The following is a 17,438-nucleotide window of genomic DNA, read 5'->3' as shown; positions in this document are numbered from 1 at the left end:
ACCGCAGACTCAGCTAGCAGGCTCCTCCACGCTGCTGCACCCTGAAGAGTTTCTGTCTGCTCCAAATTGCCACACTCTCTCTGGTGTCTGGGCTCTCCAAACTGCTCCACGCCACACGCCAACACGGAACACCATCACACACACCTCCTCTTCTCGTTCTTGGCTCTCATATTTATGCTCTCAGAGTCTTAGACCCCCCCTCCGTGAGGCACATGGGGGGGGCCGTTACCAGCTGGCAAAGGTCACACCCCGCACGTTAACGGGTGTGGACAAACTAGAGCCCAACTAAAATGCCACGCTTTGGATTAAAACAAAAACATATTTACATAACATAACTGAGCTTACAAAGAGACCAAAACTTCCCTTACAAAACAGCATGACCAAGGCAACTTACGAAAGAAAGTGTTTAATCGCGCTTATAGTTTCAGAGGGTTAGAATCCACGGTGGCAGAGCAGAAGAACAGGGCAGGAAACAGAATGTGACCCTCCAGCAGGGGGGCAGGCACAACCGCTGCAGATGACACAGGTCTTTCAGAAACCTCAAAGCCTGCCTCAAGCGATACATCGCCTACAACGTGACCACGCCTCCCGGTCCTTCCCAAACAGTTCCACCAACCGGGGACCAAGTATTCAAACTTATGAGCCCACGAACATTTTACTTTCTGGTCCCCACAGGCTTGTGGCCACATCAGAATGCAAAATTCATTCTGTCCAACTTCAAAAGTCCGCAGTCTTTCAGTCTTAGCAATGTTTAAAAGTCCAAAATCAAGCCAGGCAGTGGTGGTGGTGCACACCTTCAATCCCAGCACTTGGGAGGACGAAGCAGAGGTAGGTGGATCTCTGTGAGTTTGAGGCCAGCCTGGTCTACAGAGGGAGTTCTGGGATAGCCAGGACTGTTACACAGAGAAACCTTATTTAGAAAAACAACAACAACAAAAACAACAACAACAAAAAATGTCCAAAGTCCAAGATAACCTCTGAGACTCAAGGCAATCTGTTAACTGTAACCCTCTGTAAAATCAAAAGCAAATTACATGCTTTGTACATACAACAGCACGGAATACACATCGCCGATCCAAAAGGAAGGAATTAGCACTTAGCAAGACAAAAACTGGACCAAAGCAAGATTCTAGAACTGAGTAGGACAAACTCCTGTTGAGGGGTGGTGTGGTGCTATCTATTCTAACGTTAATCACTTCCCCCCAAAGCCTGCTTACCCCAAAACTTTGTAAAAACTTTGCTTCTCTGTTTAACCTATAAAATGTGACGTGCCTGTGCATGGTGGATGCGGAGGTGGGGCCAAGGTGTGGCTTTGGGGGACAGGAGAGGATGGTAGGAAGGAGAGACAGGAAGAGGAGGAAGGAAGAAGGAAGCCACTATGGATGGGTTAGGCGGGAAAGGAACCACATGGACCAGGAGGAAGAATTCCAAGACTGGCTTGGAAAGGAGCGATCCAGATGTAGAACAAGCGAGTATTTATGGAATTACGGGTGGGAGGCAGCCCAATTAGAGATGGTTAAAGCGGATGGCAATTGATAGGGAAGGGGGAAGTGAAATAGCACAGCTGGAATTACCTGCCCAGCCCAAGGTGTTTTAAGGCAATTATAAAATCCATGAGGAGTCTGTATCCTCTATTGATTATAATAGCGGGTTAGATAATCGTAATGATTATAGGCTAACACACACATCATTAGACCCTACATATAAATTAACAGCAACCAACTCCAAATCTTGTGGTTCCGTGTGTGTGAAGTCGAGCGGTTTGGCTGCACACCGCTGTCTCTCGGGCTGGTTCCACTCCCTGTGTGCAGCTCTCCTCACAGGCAGCCCATGGCTCTGGCACCTCCAACATCTCATAGTCTCCAGCGCAATCCAGGCTTCATTTTCACAGATTCATGGAATGGCTTCTCGGGGCCTCTGAGCAGGGACTCCCCTGCCACATGCTTGCCCTCAGTGCCCCTGTGGAGGAGGATTCTGCAGCCCAGAATCCTCCTTATTTCTACACAGAGAAATAAGACAAACAAAAAAGAGAAAACAGAGATGGTGGGGGGAGGAGGCTACATTATCTCTATTATCTCAGGTAAACCCCCACTGTCAATAAGGTTGTGGCCTTGAAAACAAACCAGATTACCTCACCACCACCACCACACACACACACACACACACACACACACACACACACACACACTGTGTTTGTTTTGGGTTTTTGGGGAGAGAGTTTCTCTGTGTAGCCCTGGCTGTCCTGGAACTTGCTGTATAGCCCAGGCTGGCTTCTAACTCACAGGCCTGCTCCTGCCTCAGGAGTGCTGGGATTAAAGGCGAGCACCATCATGTCTAGCTTCAGATTACGTCTCTTAATGGAACATGTTAAGCAGTGGCAAGGAGGCAGCTCCTGGCATCGTTCATGGGCTCCAGTCACCTTGTAGTCATTTCTCTGCTACCCAGCACAGCTATGTTGTCACCTATCTGATTTTGTTGTCTAGAGCTCTGCCAAGCAGGAAGGGAAATGTGAGTGCAAAGGTGGCCAAAACTGAAAACAAACCCACAAGTCTGAGTTCCATCCCAGGATTCCACAGTGGAAGGAAAGAATCCATTCCTGAAGTTTGTCCTCTGACTTCACCATCTTCTTTACAGACACACAGCAGGTACATCCAGGAGATAATCCATAAATGCAAGGGCAAGAGAGAACTGAGGAAACAGAAGAAGGAAATGATCAGAGACACATCCTAAGAGATCTTCACCATGCCAAAGGGCTTCCATCTTCAGTCGAAGTGTCTAGTGAGCGCCTGCTCACTGAAAGAGCCACACCCCAAGCCCAGCAAAGCCACGAAAGTGTCATTTGTAATTTAGCATTCAACAGGAAGCAGCAGCAGCTGGTGACAGAACTGACATAAACAAAAACACGCATTCACAGGTACACGCCCAAGTCTGAGAAAGTAGCCGAAAGAAAGAGGTATAGGCTCTATGCTTGGCCCCCAGTTTCCTGGGACCGGCCTTAGAAGGGAAACTGATGTGATCCCAGCACTCAGGAGTCAGATTTCTATGAATTTGAGGCCAGCCTAGTCTGAATGTCAAGTTTCAGTCGCTGAGGATACACAGGAAGACCCTGTCTGAAAACAGAGAATGTGGCTGGACGAAGAGAAAAGGACCACGTGCTAGCAGGGAGGAGGAGAGAGATGGCAAGCACTGATCTGCATTCACACACCTGCTAACACGCCAAACCAGGGTCCAAAGCTCAGGCTTAGTTCAGATTCTTTTTAAAGAATTATTTCCTCTTACTCTTGTATAGGTTTGTATGCTTGTGTGAATGCATTCCCCATGTGTGCATGGGAGAAGAGGATGTTGGGTCCCCAGGGCCTCTGGGACCTGTGTCTTCAGCAGCAGGAACTTACCTTCCTTCTGCCTGGGAGGGCAACCGAGGTCGACACCCAGAGCCTAAAATGTTCTGGGAGTCTCTGAGCCAACCCCGACTAACAACAGAAGGGGCTTCTCATGCCCGGAGTTGGGGGTTTTGTTAGGTTGTCTTTGGCTCTTGGAGGGAACACTGTCAGCCCAGATGAGAACATTTCATTTAAGCTGTTTATGTATTTGTAAGCACAGAGTTTTGTTTGGTTGGTTGTGTAGCCTTGGCTGTCCTGTACTTGCTTTGAAGCCCAGGCTGGCCTCGAACTGCAGGGCTGGGATTAAAGGCATGCACCACCTTTAGAAGAGCATCCAGTACTCTTGACTGCTGAGCCATCTCTCCAGCCCCTGTGACAGCTACTTTTAACTAGATGCTTCATAGTATGATTTCCCAGATAGCCTTGCTGTTTTTTTTACCCTCCTCCCCAATATGGCTGCCTAAACATAAACAGAACAAGGATGACACCAGGACACGCACACTTGTGGACCAGGAAAGCTCAGGAGGCCTCAACCCTAGACGAAGAACAATGAGCAATGCTGAGAACAGGAGGGACAGCCCTCCCCAGGGTAGTGCGCACCACCTGCTTATCCAATCAAGACCAAAGGGTCAGTCACACAAACAGGTACCACCGCACAGGCTGAGCAGGCTGCGTTTAAGGAGTTAGGAACATCTATTACAGACATATATGTTTGTGACAACAATTACGGAAAAAAAGAGGCCATGAATTTGAAAGAGAACAAGGAGGGGTATATGGGAGAATTTGGAGGAAGGAAATAGAAAGGAGAAATGATGTAATTATATTGTAATCTCAAAAAAAAAAAAAAACAACAACAACACTAAAGTGAAAAAATAACTCAGTTGCTGGTATTGTATGTTATTAATACTTCCTGGACAAAGGACTTTTCCAGCCCCGGGGGAAAGAACAGACACCATGAAAAACCCCTTCATTCTCATCATCTGCCCCAGAAACAAGGTCACATCCCTGTGTTCTCAAGGAGCCCTGGGGCTTCACACAGAAAAAAAAAAGAAAAAAAAAGAAAGAAAGAAAGAAAGAAAGAAAGAAAGAAAGAAAGAAAGAAAAAAGAAAGAAAACAGCAGTCTTAACTTGCTTGATAGAAATCAGGGAAAAATATTAAACCACAAAAAGTAGATTGGTATCTTCCTCTGTGCTTCTTTTAGCTTGTAGTTTTGATGATCCTCCTGATAGGGGTTGATGGGGCTCTATGAAATGTTTGCTGTTTCTAAACAGGCCAGCTCACTTTTTGTTGATAGATGATATCTTTGCCGTGGTCAGATCATAAGTACTCACCTGAAACTATTTCTCCTTGCGCATGGCTGAGGTCCCTTGGAGACAGGCAGCAAAGGTCTCATTCCCTTTTGACTCTTCAAACTTAAGAGGAAATTGCTTAAAATAAAAAATGAAATAAGCCGGGTGGTGGTGGCGCACACCTTTAATCCCAGCACACAGGAGGCAGGAGCAGGTGGATCTCTGAGTTCGAGGCCAGCCCGGTCTACAGAGCGAGTTCCAGGACAGCCAGGAATACACAGAGAAAGCCTGTCTTGAAAAACAACAACAACAACAAAGCAATAAAAGAAGGGTAAGATAGGGCTGGAGAGATGGCTCACAGATAAAGAGCACTGGCTGTTCTTCCAAAGGTCCTGAGTTCAATTCCCAGCAACCACATGGTGGCTCACAACCATCTATAATGAGATCTGGTGCCCTCTTCTGGCCTGCAGGTGTACATGAAGGTAGAACATAGTATACATAATAAATAAATTAATAAAAAAAAAGAAGGATAAGATAAAGACTGGATTGCTTTGATGTACAATTGAAAGGTTATGAAATTTGAACGGAATTAAGAAAAAAAAAAGAACATAAAAATGCCAGCTGGAGCCTGGAATAAGGAAGAACAGCCTGAAAACAGGCTGGGCTAAAAGCTCACGGCTCCGTCCCCCCACACTCACTCAGGGCCCCATCCCTCTCATAGCAACCCCCTCCAAGTGTCCTTGTCAGCAACATTTACTGACCGCCTAACCACAGTGCTGGGGAGGCTACTCAGTCTTGGGGACATATGTCTTCCTCCAGGGTCCCGGCTCTGAGGGGGCCTATTGTGACCATTAATATGAAAGTCCAAGGGCTATGGGGGGAGTGTCAAAAAAAAAAACACTTCCGGGCTGAGGGCATAACTTGGGGGTAGAGCATTTGCCAAGCATGAACAGGACGTTGGGCTCCCTCTGTGGCACTGGGAAGAGAGGGAAGAGGGGAGGCAGGGTTGAACTTCCTGATTCAGGCTGGGTGTAATGACATCTGCCGGTGATCACAGCCAGACCGCGTCTCAGACAGCAGAGAAACTGAACTAGGACTACGCCTCCTGCCGCACAGCTGCTGACCCAGCAACCCTTGCGTTCCCCCTTCTTCGGTTACCCTAACCATTCCCTCGGGAAGTACCCCCGCAGGCCCCGCTTTCCACCCACAGGGACGGTGACGTTCCTAGAGCAACCCCTCCTATCACAGAGCAGATGTGCATGAAATATGTCTAGGTGCACACTACTAGGGCCAAAAACACGCTGGCCGGGGCCCTTCAGGAACCATCTCATCAAGGGAGTTGGCTCAGTGGTTAAGACCGCTTCTTCTCTCAGAGGACCCGGGTTCGATTCCCAGAACCTACACGGCAGCCCACAACGCGCTGTATCTCCAGGGTCTAAAGCCCATTCCGCAGACTTCATACCTTCAAGAATAGGCGGCAGGAGGGCTCCAGGCAGCCTGGCGGTCACAGCTGATCTCCCCGAACTGCCTCTCTCCCCACACTGCCTCTGGCATACACCTTCACAAACACAGAGAATGGAGCCCCCTGCTGACCTCCACAGAGAACTTAACCTAAGGATCCCCCCCTCAGCCCATCTCTGCTGCCACTGACAGGGACACAAAGTGGAAATGGGGTTGGGCACCAAAGAGTATAGTTAAAAAACAGAACAAGACAAAAACAAAACCCTCAAGACAAAACAACCCGAGAGGTCAAGCATGATGACATACACCTTTAATGTCAGCACTCAAAAGAGAGAGAGACAGGTGAATCTCTGAGTTGAAGGCCAGCCTGGTCTCCATAGCAAGTTTCAGGCCAACCAAGGGTAGGTAGTAAAGCACTGTCCCAAACAAACAAATGAACGAACGAACAAACACCCCACAAATGCCAGGCAGGTGGCACCCGCCTTTAATCCCAGCGTTCAAGAGGGAGAGGCAGGTAGATCTCTGAGTCTGAGGGCAGCATGGTCGACAGAGTGAGTTCCAGGACAGCCAGGGCTCTGAAGAGAGGCCCTGTCGAAAACAAGGAGACAACAAAAACGCTTTTCCGAGGGTGAAGGAGCGTGCTGTCACACCCAGCAACCTTCCAGTACCCAGGCACACCGCGGTAGAGAACCAGCTACTGCCAACGGCTGTCCTCGACCTCTCCTCCACACACAGGCCACACTCTCTCTCTCTGATTGATTGGTTAATTAATTAGGTAAGTAATTAAAATAGAGAGAGATGCCGTGACAGAGCTACAGGGCTGTAGCAGGGGCAGCAGAAATTCAAGACCAACCCGCACCACATAATGAAGGCTTGTTTCAAAAAAAAAGAAAAGAAAAGGAAGGAGGGAGAGAGGAAAATAGAACGGAGGAGGAGGGGGAAGGAAAGAAGGAGGAGGAAGAAAAGAAGGAAGAAGAGGAAGAAGGCGGAGGAAGAAGGTGGAGGAAGAAGAGGAGGAAGAGGAGGAGAAGAGAACCATGAAGGAGTAAATAACCCGGATCCCCGGCAGAGAAGGGCAGTTCTGGGAGCTGGCAGAGATGAGGTTCTCCAGAACTCTTGTCACCAGCTGGACTATCCACGCAGAGGCAGGGCGCTGGACCCCTCCCTGGACCCCTCTGCAGAGATGCAGCCTGTAGAATGGGTTCTGTCTCAGACTGTCCTGAAAGTGCGCTGGTGATCATTTATTTTTACCTACTAGCTTGTCTGGCGTCTTCACTGGTCTTGTTCTCTGTTTAGGCGTACATGTTACGACCCCTCCCATGACATTTAGTACACTCACACATAGAGGGTTGCGACACGGGATGAACACGGCTGGCAGGTGATTTTTAGGTTTGGGCGATGGCACTCTGTAAGGCTGGCACAAACAACGGGAGAAGAAGAAGAAGAAGAAGAAGAAGAAGAAGAAGAAGAAGAAGAAGAAGAAGAAGAAGACAATCTCCTAGTAATTTGTTGTCCAGTGTTCCCTTCTCTATTCTTTCACTTTATGTGTGCTATGCTTTGTCTGTATGTGTGTCTGTGCTCCACACACATGCCTGCTGCCTGGGAGGCCAGAAGGGGCCTCCCATCTCCTAGAGCCAGAGTGATGGGTGGTTGTGGACCTCTGGGAATTGAACTCAGGCCCTCTGTAACCATTTAACCATTGCACCAGCGCTCCAGCCTGACACCCTTAATTCTTTTTTTTTTAAACATTTATTTTTATTTTATGTGCTTTGGTGTTTCATCTGCATGTGTGAGGGTCCCTTGGAATAGGAGTTACAGACAGTTGTGAGCTGCCATGTGGGTGTTGGGAATTGAACTCAAGTCCGTTAGGAGGAGCAGACAGTGCTCTTAACCGCTGAGCCATCTCTCCAATTCTTAAGCAGTGTGTGACTGTATAAAACTAGACAAGGATATGGTTGCAGCTTGCCTATTGCCAAAGCATGCTCAAGGCCCTAGGTTTTCCAGCAGGGAGAGAGTTGGGGTGGGGGCTTAGAGGGACAGACACAAAATAAAACAAGCAATACTGATATTTTAAAGATGAAAAGAAATTTCAGGGTGGTGGTAGTGCATGCCTTTAATCCCAGCACTGACGAGCCAGGCAGATCTCTGTGAGTTCAAGGCCAGCATGGTCAACAGAGCAAGTTCCAGGATAGTCTGGACTCCGTAAGAGAGACTCTGTCTTAATAAGTAAGTAAATAAATAAATGAAAAAACAAACAAACAAACAAAAAACCCAGGACAGCCAAGGCTACCCAGAGAAACCTTGTCTGGAAAAACCAAAATAAAATAAATAAACAAATAAGAAAGGAAACGGGGCTGCGGCTGGGCTCAGTTGGCAGAATACTCTCCCAGCATGCATAAAGCTAATGTCACACAATGGCAGAAGCTATCTGAAGCTGGCAAAACCATGCTTCTGCTAGAGCACGAGGCAAATCCTGGTCAGCTGCTGTGAAACAGCCCCATAGACCAACACCTGGGATTAAAGCAAAAACACAGTCTTCTATTTCTGTGTTTGTTTTTTTAAGAAACTAACATTCCAGAATTCTCGCTACAAAGAAGGACTGGAGAGACGGCTCCACGGTAAAGGGCACTTGCTGCTCTTGAAGGGGACCCAGGCTCCTTCCCCAGCACCTACAGCTGGCTCACATCTGTACCGCCTTTCCAGGGCTCAACACCCTCTTCTGGCCTCCTAGGGCCAGCACTACATGCACAGTACGCAGCCATACATGCAGGCAAACACGCAACACATGCAAACAGGGAAGGAATAGTGGGTGAGTCAGACATTAAGAACCCTCCAATGCAGAACAAAACCGTGTTTTCACTTAGTTGGGTTTTTGTTGTGTGTGTGGAGTGTGTGGAACAGATCTCAGGTAGCCCAGGCTATCCTTAAGGGTGATTTGAATCCCTGATCCCCCTGCCTCCACCTCCCAAGTGCTGGGATTACAAGCAGGTGTTCGCCACCACACATCTGGCTGTTTCAGACTCTGCTGGAATTTGAGATTCCCCTGTCCCAAGCCTCTGGAGTGCTGGAGTCACAGGTTCAATCCACATCTCATTCTGTTTTAGCCACTTTTGGACATCTCCACTCTACTCCTTGGCTCCATGGGTCTCCCAGATGGCCAGGGCAGAACCCAACACCTTGGACCTCAGCCAGAGGATCCAGATTCCCTGCGTCACCTGGCTCCTGTCACTTGTCCAGAGAGAAGCACTGGCCAAGTCAGGTGTGTTGAATGTGTTGGTGTCACCTACACCTTTGACCGTAAGCCTCATGTAAATTTGACGGAGATACTCCTTGCAGTAAGAATGGCCCACTGTGTTAGTTTTGTCACCTTGTCACACGATACAGTCATTTGGGAGGAGGGTCTCTCAATGGAGAATGTGTAAAATTTGCCTGCAGGCAAGAATGTAGTACTTTCCTGGTGATTGGTGGGAAGGGCTCAGCTCACCCTGGGACTAACAGCGTAGACCATCCCACCCCCAGCCTGGTGGTCTTGGACGCCCTGAGGAAACAAGCTGAGCAAGCAGTAAACAGCTTTCCTCCATGGCCTTCTGCTTCAGTTTCTGCCTCCTGGCTTCTGCCGATTTCCTGCAGTGATGGGGTGTAACCAGAGAGGTAAATGATAGGATACACCTATTCCTCCAGAAGATGCTCTGGTCATGATGGGTTTTATGTTTTTTCAAGACAGGGTTTCTCTGTGTAGCCATGGCTGTCTTGAAACTCATTCTCTAGACCAGTCTGGCCTAGGACTGAGATTCGGCTGCCTCCTCTGCCTCCTGAGTGCTGGGATTAAAGGTGTGTATGCAGCACACTGCCCGGCTTAGGTCATGTTTTATCTCAGCAAGGAAAACACTAAAACACTCTCAAGCGCCCCAAGAGGCTCTGGGTTCATACATCTGTATATCATCCAAACGACACCTTACCTTTTTAGTCAGCAAACAGCCCCACAAGAACTTCAGCTGATGAGGTCCTTGAACTTCCAATTCTCCTGCCTCAGCCTCCCAAGGACTGGGATTACAGGCTACACCTAACCATTGCATCCTGTTATTTTTTTTTAAGATTTATTATGTATACAATGTTCTGTCTGCCTGTAGACCTGCACGCCAGAAGAGGGCACCAGATCTTATTATAGATGGTTGTGAGCCACCATGTGGTTGCTGGGAATTGAACTCAGGACCTCCAGCAAGTGGGGAGTGGTAACCCAGGACGCCCTGAGGAAAAAGCAGCGCAGAGTCTCTAAGGATTGGTCCTTTCCTGACAGTGGGAGGAAAGGGCTCCCAAGGTGAGCTGCGTTCTTCCAGTCTTTGTCATGAAGCCCAGCCTCACAGCAGGCCCACAGCAACTGTAGGCTGAAACCTCAAAAACTGGCACAAGAGGAATTTTTTCTCCTTTAGCGGGTCAGGGAAGGAAAGCAGGAAAAAGAGGGAGTGACTGGGGCCAGGCACGGAGAGCTAAAATCATCAGCTCCCCTCAGTAGTCTGGGGCTGGCATATGGTGAAATTTCAAAACAAAGAGAACAAAAACCACCTTCCCAAATACCTTCTAGTTTTGGGACTAGTGTTAAGTGAAAGTAAAGGCGCAGCTGGGCATGGTGGCACCTCATAACCTCACAGAAATCACCAGGAAATGTTTAAGGGGCCAGTGAAGACGGTACAGATGCTGAAGGCATTTGCTGTCAAGCCTGACCACCTGTGGTCAGTGCCCAGGACCCCGTGATGGTGTCCACATGTAGATGACCTGTGTGGGTGCACACACACTATTTTTCTTTAGCTTTTAAGGGTAAAGCAGTCACTTCACCCGAGGCTTTGAATATAATTCTACACACACACACACACCAACCCGGGAAGGCCATCCCTCGGGGGCAGAGTGCTGTCCATGGATGCAAACTGCTGGCTTCCACTCCACCACTGAGTGGACTCAATGGAGGGGGGGAAAAAACCCTGAAATCTGGGTGGGCTGTGGGGCAAGAGTGGAGGTGAGAAATCCCAGAATGGCAACATGGTAACCGTCCAACAGGCAGAGGCGCTAAGCAATAGGCTGAAGTACCCGGGCTGCTCGCCTTCATCCCAGAACTCCTCAGGCAGAAGCAGGCAAATCTCCACATCTGAGGCCAGCCTCCTTTACATAGTGATTCCAGGCCAGCCAGCGCGACATAGAGACCCTATCTCTGGAGGGGGAAGATAAAATAAAAACAACAAAAAATACTGCCAGGTGTAAGAAGCCAGACAGAAGAGATCACATGATGTCGTCGAGTTCCATTTATCCAAAACACCAGAGACGGGTGTTGTCGGGGTTGCCAGGGCTGGAGAATGAGGAGTTGTCGGCTAAAGTAAAATGAAGTTGTTGTGATTAAAAATAATTCTTAGGTGCTCGCTTCGGCAGCACATATACTAAAATTGGAACGATACAGAGAAGATTAGCATGGCCCCTGCGCAAGGATGACACGCAAATTCGTGAAGCGTTCCATATTTAAAAAAAAAATAATAATAATTCTTAGATGTGTATGGGTGCTTTGCCTGAGTGTTGTCTGCACCTGCAGACATGCCTGGTGCCTGAAGAAGCCAAAGCCTCCGATGACTGCGGGCCAATGTCACCTGGGTCCTTTAACTGCCAAGCCCCTTAAAAAAATTACATTGTAGTTTTATTCCTGGAGAACCAGGTGGTTTGCTCAGCATTTGTGAAGCAGAGGCAGGAGGATCTCCAAAAGTTCAAGACCGGCCAGGTCTACACAGTGAATTCCAGTACAGCCATAGTATGCATGACCCTGTCTCAGAAAAACAAAAACAAAAAAGAAATCCAAACGATTACTAGCTTTGAAAACTCCATGGCTAAACCACCTGGAATATACCCAATCTCAAAAGCTAAGCAGGGCTGGGCCTGGTTAGTGCTTGGACGGAAGAACTGGAGAACTCTTATGTCAAAGCACTAACAGGGCTGGTTCAAGAGTGGCTGTGGCCTCCAGGGTGGGTGTGTATTTACTTCCTAGCAGTGTTTTATCAAATCACACGATATAAGCAGCTTGACACAGATTTATTATCTTACAGTTCTGGAGGTTACAAGTCCACAGTGGGTTTCACGGGCTATCACTGTGGAGCTGCACTTGGCTGCCTTTTCTGTTTCTCCAGGACACCTGCTCCCGGACACCCTTTCTTCTCTATCTTTCACCTCTGCTCTCTTGCTGAGCATCTCTCAGCAACTCCTCCAGCGTAAGGAGCCCATGATTACAACGGTCCCACCCAATAATCAAAGGTAATGCCCCAGTTTCGAAAATCCTCAATTTTGTGCAGGACTTTAGTCCCAACACTCAGGAGGCAGAGGCAGGCAGATCTCTTGTGAGTTCAGGTCAGCCAGGGCTAGTGAGACTCCATCTCAAAAAACAAAACAAAACAAAACAAGAAACAACAAAAACCAACAACAAACTCAATGTCACCATTTCTGCACAACCCACCCCCCTTCCCACATCCAGTACTATCCACGGGGTCTGGGGCTCAGGATGTGGTTTTCTTTGGAAATCAATGTTCTGCCTTCTCCTGGGTGTCATCGGTGAGGTGCACTCAGAAAGCACGAGGGGAAGAAACCAGCTTTAGAACAGGCGGGTCTGAGGAACCTGGAGGGCTCACCTCAGGGACGCTCCTGGGGTCGGGCTCACCTAACACCTGTGAGCGATCACTCCAGCTATGGACATGCCTGGATTTCATCCATCCCGAGACAGCAGCTTTTCACTCAAAGCCAGTTCCTTTTTAATCAGGAACACCTTACGCTAACTGCAGGGTTCCTGCTGTCTTAGCAACACAAAGTCAGCTGGCTTACCACTAATGGGCTTCTTGAAGTCAGAGAAACTGTGGTCTAGGCTGCCAGGAAACAGGGTTTGTCGGAGTAGTTGGGGGTCTCTGCCTCAAGCCCCCCAACCAGGCCAGAGCTGAGCCGGTACTTTAGAAGTTCCTAGCCTGGATCCCACTACCCTGTAACTCTCAGGTGCCCCTCGTGGAGGTGGGCACACAGCAGCACTGGCAGGTGAGGTCTGTTAGGCCCCCACTGCACTCAGGATTCCTGGAAGGGGGCCAGTCCAGTGCTGTTTCTCAAGGCACTAACCCTATGCCAGAGATGTTGGAGCCCAGGAATTTTATGCTGCAGTGCCCGACAGAACCAAGCAAGAAAAAGCTTTAAGCCAAGAAAGGTCAGGGGAATTAATGAGCTCTCCAGGAAGGCCCTGTCCCTCTCTGAGCCTGTAGAATGCATGGTGGTCCTGAGGCACTACTCAGTTTACACGTCACTCCAAGCTATGAGAGCTACGGCGAGGGACAGAAAAAAACGGACTAGGGAGAAGAGGAGAACCCATGTTTCAGGGGCTTCCTGTGCGTTCTCAACAGGATCTCAAAGTCTTCCAAAAGTCCCAGCCGCAAGAGGCTGCCAGGACAGAGAAGCTGAGCTTCTAAAAGCCAAAGGTCAGCAGAATGAGGACTTGCAGGGGAGCCTGGAGGACAGGGTGACTGAAGGGAATTTTACACGGCAAGCAGAAGTCTAGGTAAGAAAGTCACAGGACACCTGATGGGCCCTATTTCTGCCAGCAAGGGCGGGGAACAAAAAGCAAGGTGGTTCACGACACCAGAGAGAAGCCTCTGGGGAAAAATCTCTCCAGAGAAAACACTCAAGGGCCCAGGTGAGGCCGACAAGAGCTCCGAGAAGCCCTGGTTTCTGGCCATCAGCACAGTCAAGGCCCTGATACACACTCAAGGCTTTTATTGGGTAAGAGAAACTGGCTGAAAAGTGGCCCCCCATAGTCTCACTGCCCAGGGCAGCTGGGGCCTCCTCTGCCAAGTCCAAGAAAGAAGGGGCTGCCACACTGGGCCCTCGGCAGGCTCACGTGTAGAGGTCAAAATCAATGCGTTTGGAATTGTAGAACTGGCCGCCTGGAGGGTCAAGCTTCCGGCAATAAACTCCATCTGGGAAGTAGCCTTCGCTCACCCAGGTCTGTAAGGAAGGAGGACAAAACTGAGAAAAGAGGACAGAGGCTGGGATGGACGGACAAGATGGGGAGGGGCTTACCTGCATCTGGGCACTGGTAAAGGGTCCATACAGCTCGGCGTCGCCCGTGTTCTCCCACTTATACTCCCACATCACGTCCATCAGCCCATCTCCTGCTGACTCTGCTTCTAAGACAATGACGGCATTTGGGCCTCAGGTGCCCGGTCTCCTGCCCACACTGTCCCTCCCGTGCCCTCCGCACTTACCTTCTCGATGGGCAGGGGTGGGGGTGGGGGTTTCCAGTTCCCCCTCTGTTACTTCCTCAGCAAACATGTCCAGGGAGGGTGGAGGTATGGGGTCTTGGGGTGCCTGGGCTCGACACCCCAAACCCTTCAGTCGCATAGCCAACCTTTCCCGTGTCTCCTGGTATACGCCAAGGTTGCCCCGAGCCACCATCTGATCAGCCAATCCGGAAAGCCGGTCAAGGCGCTGTGGGGAACTGGGCCGCCTGGTCCCCTTGCTGTCCCCTTTGCCTCCTCCTCGGGCCCCCAGCCGCCTAAGTGCCCCAGCCACTGTCTCTCTTGGCAACATCAGCTCCAAAAGTCCCTCCAGGAGGGCTTGGGCACTCATCGGAGTCTGACCCAGGCTGTCTTCGTCCTCTGAGTCTGAAACCTGGTGCTTATCAGGGGGCCGTTCCTTGATCTTCACCTGTAAGGAAGAGATTAACTATCACTTCCTACAGAACTTCCACCATGGGCCCAGGCCCAGCACCCTCGCTCTCAAGCCTAAGCCAGGTCAGTTCCCGGGTCACACCCAGTCAATGTTGTCCAGCCAGCTGTCTCGGATCTGCGCATCCTGGTTCAGGAAGTAGTTGCCGTCAGCATCGAAGTGGCCCTCCTCCATCTCTTCCTGCAGGTTGAAAGGTGTGATCCTCACACCCCCCTCACTAGGGAGCGTAGCTGCTTCCTGACCTGTACCAAAGACATGGGGGCCCCATGCTAGGCATGCAGAAGAAAAAAACAGGCACACCTCCCTCCTCCATATCCAGACTTGTCCCTCCAACATAGTTCATGCCTTGTGCGTAGCTCACCTTCTACATCCTCCGAGGCCAAGATATCGTATTTCCTGGACCCCTCCTCATCATCATCCTCCTCATCACTGTCCAAAGAGTGTTTGCCTTTGAAGCGGCTGCCAGGGCCCCCTGCTCCGGCCACAGGGTCCACCAGCTGTGAGCAGAAAGCAGCAAATGAGAAACGCAGACTACTGGCTAGTTCCCTAAATATTTCGGGACCTGTATCCAAACTGGAGTCCCTCCAACCCTGGGGCACCGGGAAAAACTAACCCTTTCTTTGACTTCCCAGCTTTCGTACTATTAGATTTCTCTAGCTTCTTCCCCCTCAGTTCTCCACGGAGCGTGGGAATCTGGGCATCTCACCTTCTTTTTGGGAACACTGATTTCATCTTCATCATCCTCATCTCCCACACCTTGGAAAGTCACTTTCCTCTTTGGCATGATTGGCAGTAGGCTTCCTCCAGCTGGACCGCGGGGAAAGACACGGAGGAAAGAAATTAGGTAAGGAGCAAGGACCGAGAGCGCGCCCAGGCTCCACAGACATTTTTTCTTCTTGCTAAATGCCAGGTCCCGTCTGAGAGGGAAAGGATCACTAAACTATCTGAAAGAACTAGTAAGCGGGACGTCCGGGACTGGCGTGGCCCTTCAGAGGATTGCGTGAAGGATCTCCGCCCCCGCGTGGACCCCGGGAAAAAAGCTGGGCTCCCCTACGTCATCACTCATCCCACCAGCCTGGAGCTACAGAGCTCAAACACCTCTCCCACCCGAGTGCACTCAGAGGCCGGTCGAATCCAAGAGCCGGCGCCCTAGAAGCCTCGAACCCCCAATTCCACGCAGCGACCCGCTCGGCCACCTCCGGCTCGGCCTACGGACTGGAGCCGAGGCAAACCCGCAGGTCCTCGAACAGGCTTACCCGCCGGCGCTCCCCTCGGAACCCTCGGTCAGGCGGGGAAGAAAAGGAAAGATGCTTTCGCAGCTATTACATCCGAGGCACCCGCCTCTCTCACCCGGAAGGAGACTGGGAAAAAAAAAGAAAAACGCCATGAGGGACCGGAAGTAGCTTCACTCCTCTCCAAAAGTCGGCGGGCATGGGCGGATATACACCTTTCGGCCAGGCCGCCTCTCCGCAGGAAGTGACGCAGGACCGACCAAGCCTCGCGTGAGCTCCGTCCTGCCTCACCCGGCTTGAGGATGGCGGGAAGTGTTTATTATTCCTCTGCCATGGAGGCTCTGGTGAGGACGTGGCGCTCTGTCTGCTCAGGGGTTCCAAGGCCTGGATGGAGGGGCGCAGGCCGAGCAGGGGCCGAGCAGGTTTCAGTTTGCATTTGTGGATGGGGTTCTGCACACCTGACGGCAGTCAGGAGAGACCCTGATTTCCAAGCTTGACGCAGTCCCAGGACTCGGAAAACTGAGGCAGGATTGGTTGTGGGCAGTCTGGAATACAGCCGCTCGGTCTTTTAAAATTAAAAGCCTTGCTTCTCCAGAGTCTGCTTCTGACCGTAAGCGCGCAAGCATTTTCCAAACCCAGCTTCTTTTAGGACCCAGGAAGTCACTTGACCGTTGACCACTCGATGCCTAGATTCTGTGGTGGAACAGCCGTCACAGGTGCAGTGGCATCGCTGCCCAGAACCCAGTCAGAAGCCCATAGTGCCCTGCCCCCAGAAGTTCTTGAGCCAGTTGCCAGCCTACCCAACGCCTTAGCAAACTGCCGAGATGCAATCCAGCGCCTGCAGAGGTGGGGCCAGGTGAGACCTTTCAGTAGTGAGGTCTCCATCTGGACTTCTTGGGAGGAACTCAAAGCCTGAACACCCTTGGGCCAGATAGCCCAGGTGATCCTGCTGGAGCTGGAAGAGGGCGGCTAGGTAGACCACACCTCGCTCTAGTTATTTTATAGCATTCTGAATCACCACGCATCTTCACTGAAGGTGTGACATCAGTGTCTCCCGTGGGAACAGAACACAGGTCGTGGGCCAGGAGGGCCTCTTGCTACAGAAAGGAGCCAGAAACACCAGTTCTCAGCCCAGCTAGCTCATCCTGGGGGGAACTTTTGATCTTGAGACCACGCATCCCTGATCCTCACCCACCAGAGAACTGCCAAGTGGAGCTCTGCCTTACGGCCACAGAAGTCCATGCCTCCATCCTGACTCCTGGGCAGAGGGGGTGGGCTACGATGCAGCCACAGAAAACAAGAGCTGGCCGGTCGGCTGTGTGCACCCAATGCGATCAACTGAAGG

At 50.4% G+C, this 17,438-nt stretch overlaps 1 protein-coding gene and 1 non-coding gene across 4 annotated transcripts; one reads left to right on the top strand and one right to left on the bottom strand.

Moving 5' to 3' along the window:
* The first annotated feature begins 11,533 nt into the window (after nt 1-11,533).
* LOC132647543 (U6 spliceosomal RNA) lies at nt 11,534-11,640 on the top strand. The gene has a single exon (XR_009585905.1). It is a non-coding gene; the product is annotated as a U6 spliceosomal RNA (small nuclear RNA).
* Nucleotides 11,641-12,178: 538 nt separating this feature from the next.
* On the bottom strand, nt 12,179-16,323 carry Cd2bp2 (CD2 cytoplasmic tail binding protein 2). 3 transcript variants are annotated; one of them, XM_060366821.1, is made up of 8 exons: nt 16,309-16,323; nt 16,118-16,222; nt 15,568-15,668; nt 15,223-15,358; nt 14,946-15,103; nt 14,399-14,840; nt 14,214-14,317; nt 12,179-14,138 (listed from the first exon to the last, which is right to left on the bottom strand). In XM_060366821.1, the coding sequence occupies exons 3-8, from the start codon at nt 15,643-15,645 to the stop codon at nt 14,028-14,030; spliced, it is 1,029 nt and encodes a 342-aa protein (XP_060222804.1). In that variant the 5' UTR covers nt 15,646-15,668; nt 16,118-16,222; nt 16,309-16,323; the 3' UTR covers nt 12,179-14,027. The 3 variants fall into 3 exon arrangements, with proteins under 3 accessions (XP_060222804.1, XP_060222806.1, XP_021491622.1); XM_060366823.1 differs by having other exon boundaries at nt 14,214-14,314; XM_021635947.2 differs by lacking the exon at nt 16,309-16,323 and having other exon boundaries at nt 14,214-14,320.
* Between the last annotated feature and the right edge of the window lie 1,115 nt (nt 16,324-17,438).

This window comes from Meriones unguiculatus, chromosome 14 (genome assembly GCF_030254825.1).
Source record: "Meriones unguiculatus strain TT.TT164.6M chromosome 14, Bangor_MerUng_6.1, whole genome shotgun sequence".
Classification (NCBI taxonomy): Eukaryota; Metazoa; Chordata; class Mammalia; order Rodentia; family Muridae; genus Meriones; species Meriones unguiculatus.
The sequence above is the reverse complement of the archived record's forward strand: the minus strand, read 5'-3'. Positions and strand labels throughout refer to the sequence as shown.

Coding starts and splice junctions, on each gene's coding strand:
- Cd2bp2 (XM_021635947.2), bottom strand. CDS start 15,645: ATGCCAAAGAGGAAAGTGACTTTCCAAGGTGTGGGAGATGAGGATGAT. Junction 15,359..15,567: donor TCAGTGTTCCCAAAAAGAAG/GTGAGATGCCCA, acceptor TTCTGCTCACAG/CTGGTGGACCCTGTGGCCGG. Junction 14,841..14,945: donor GGCTGGACAACATTGACTGG/GTGTGACCCGGG, acceptor TCTTCCTTACAG/GTGAAGATCAAGGAACGGCC.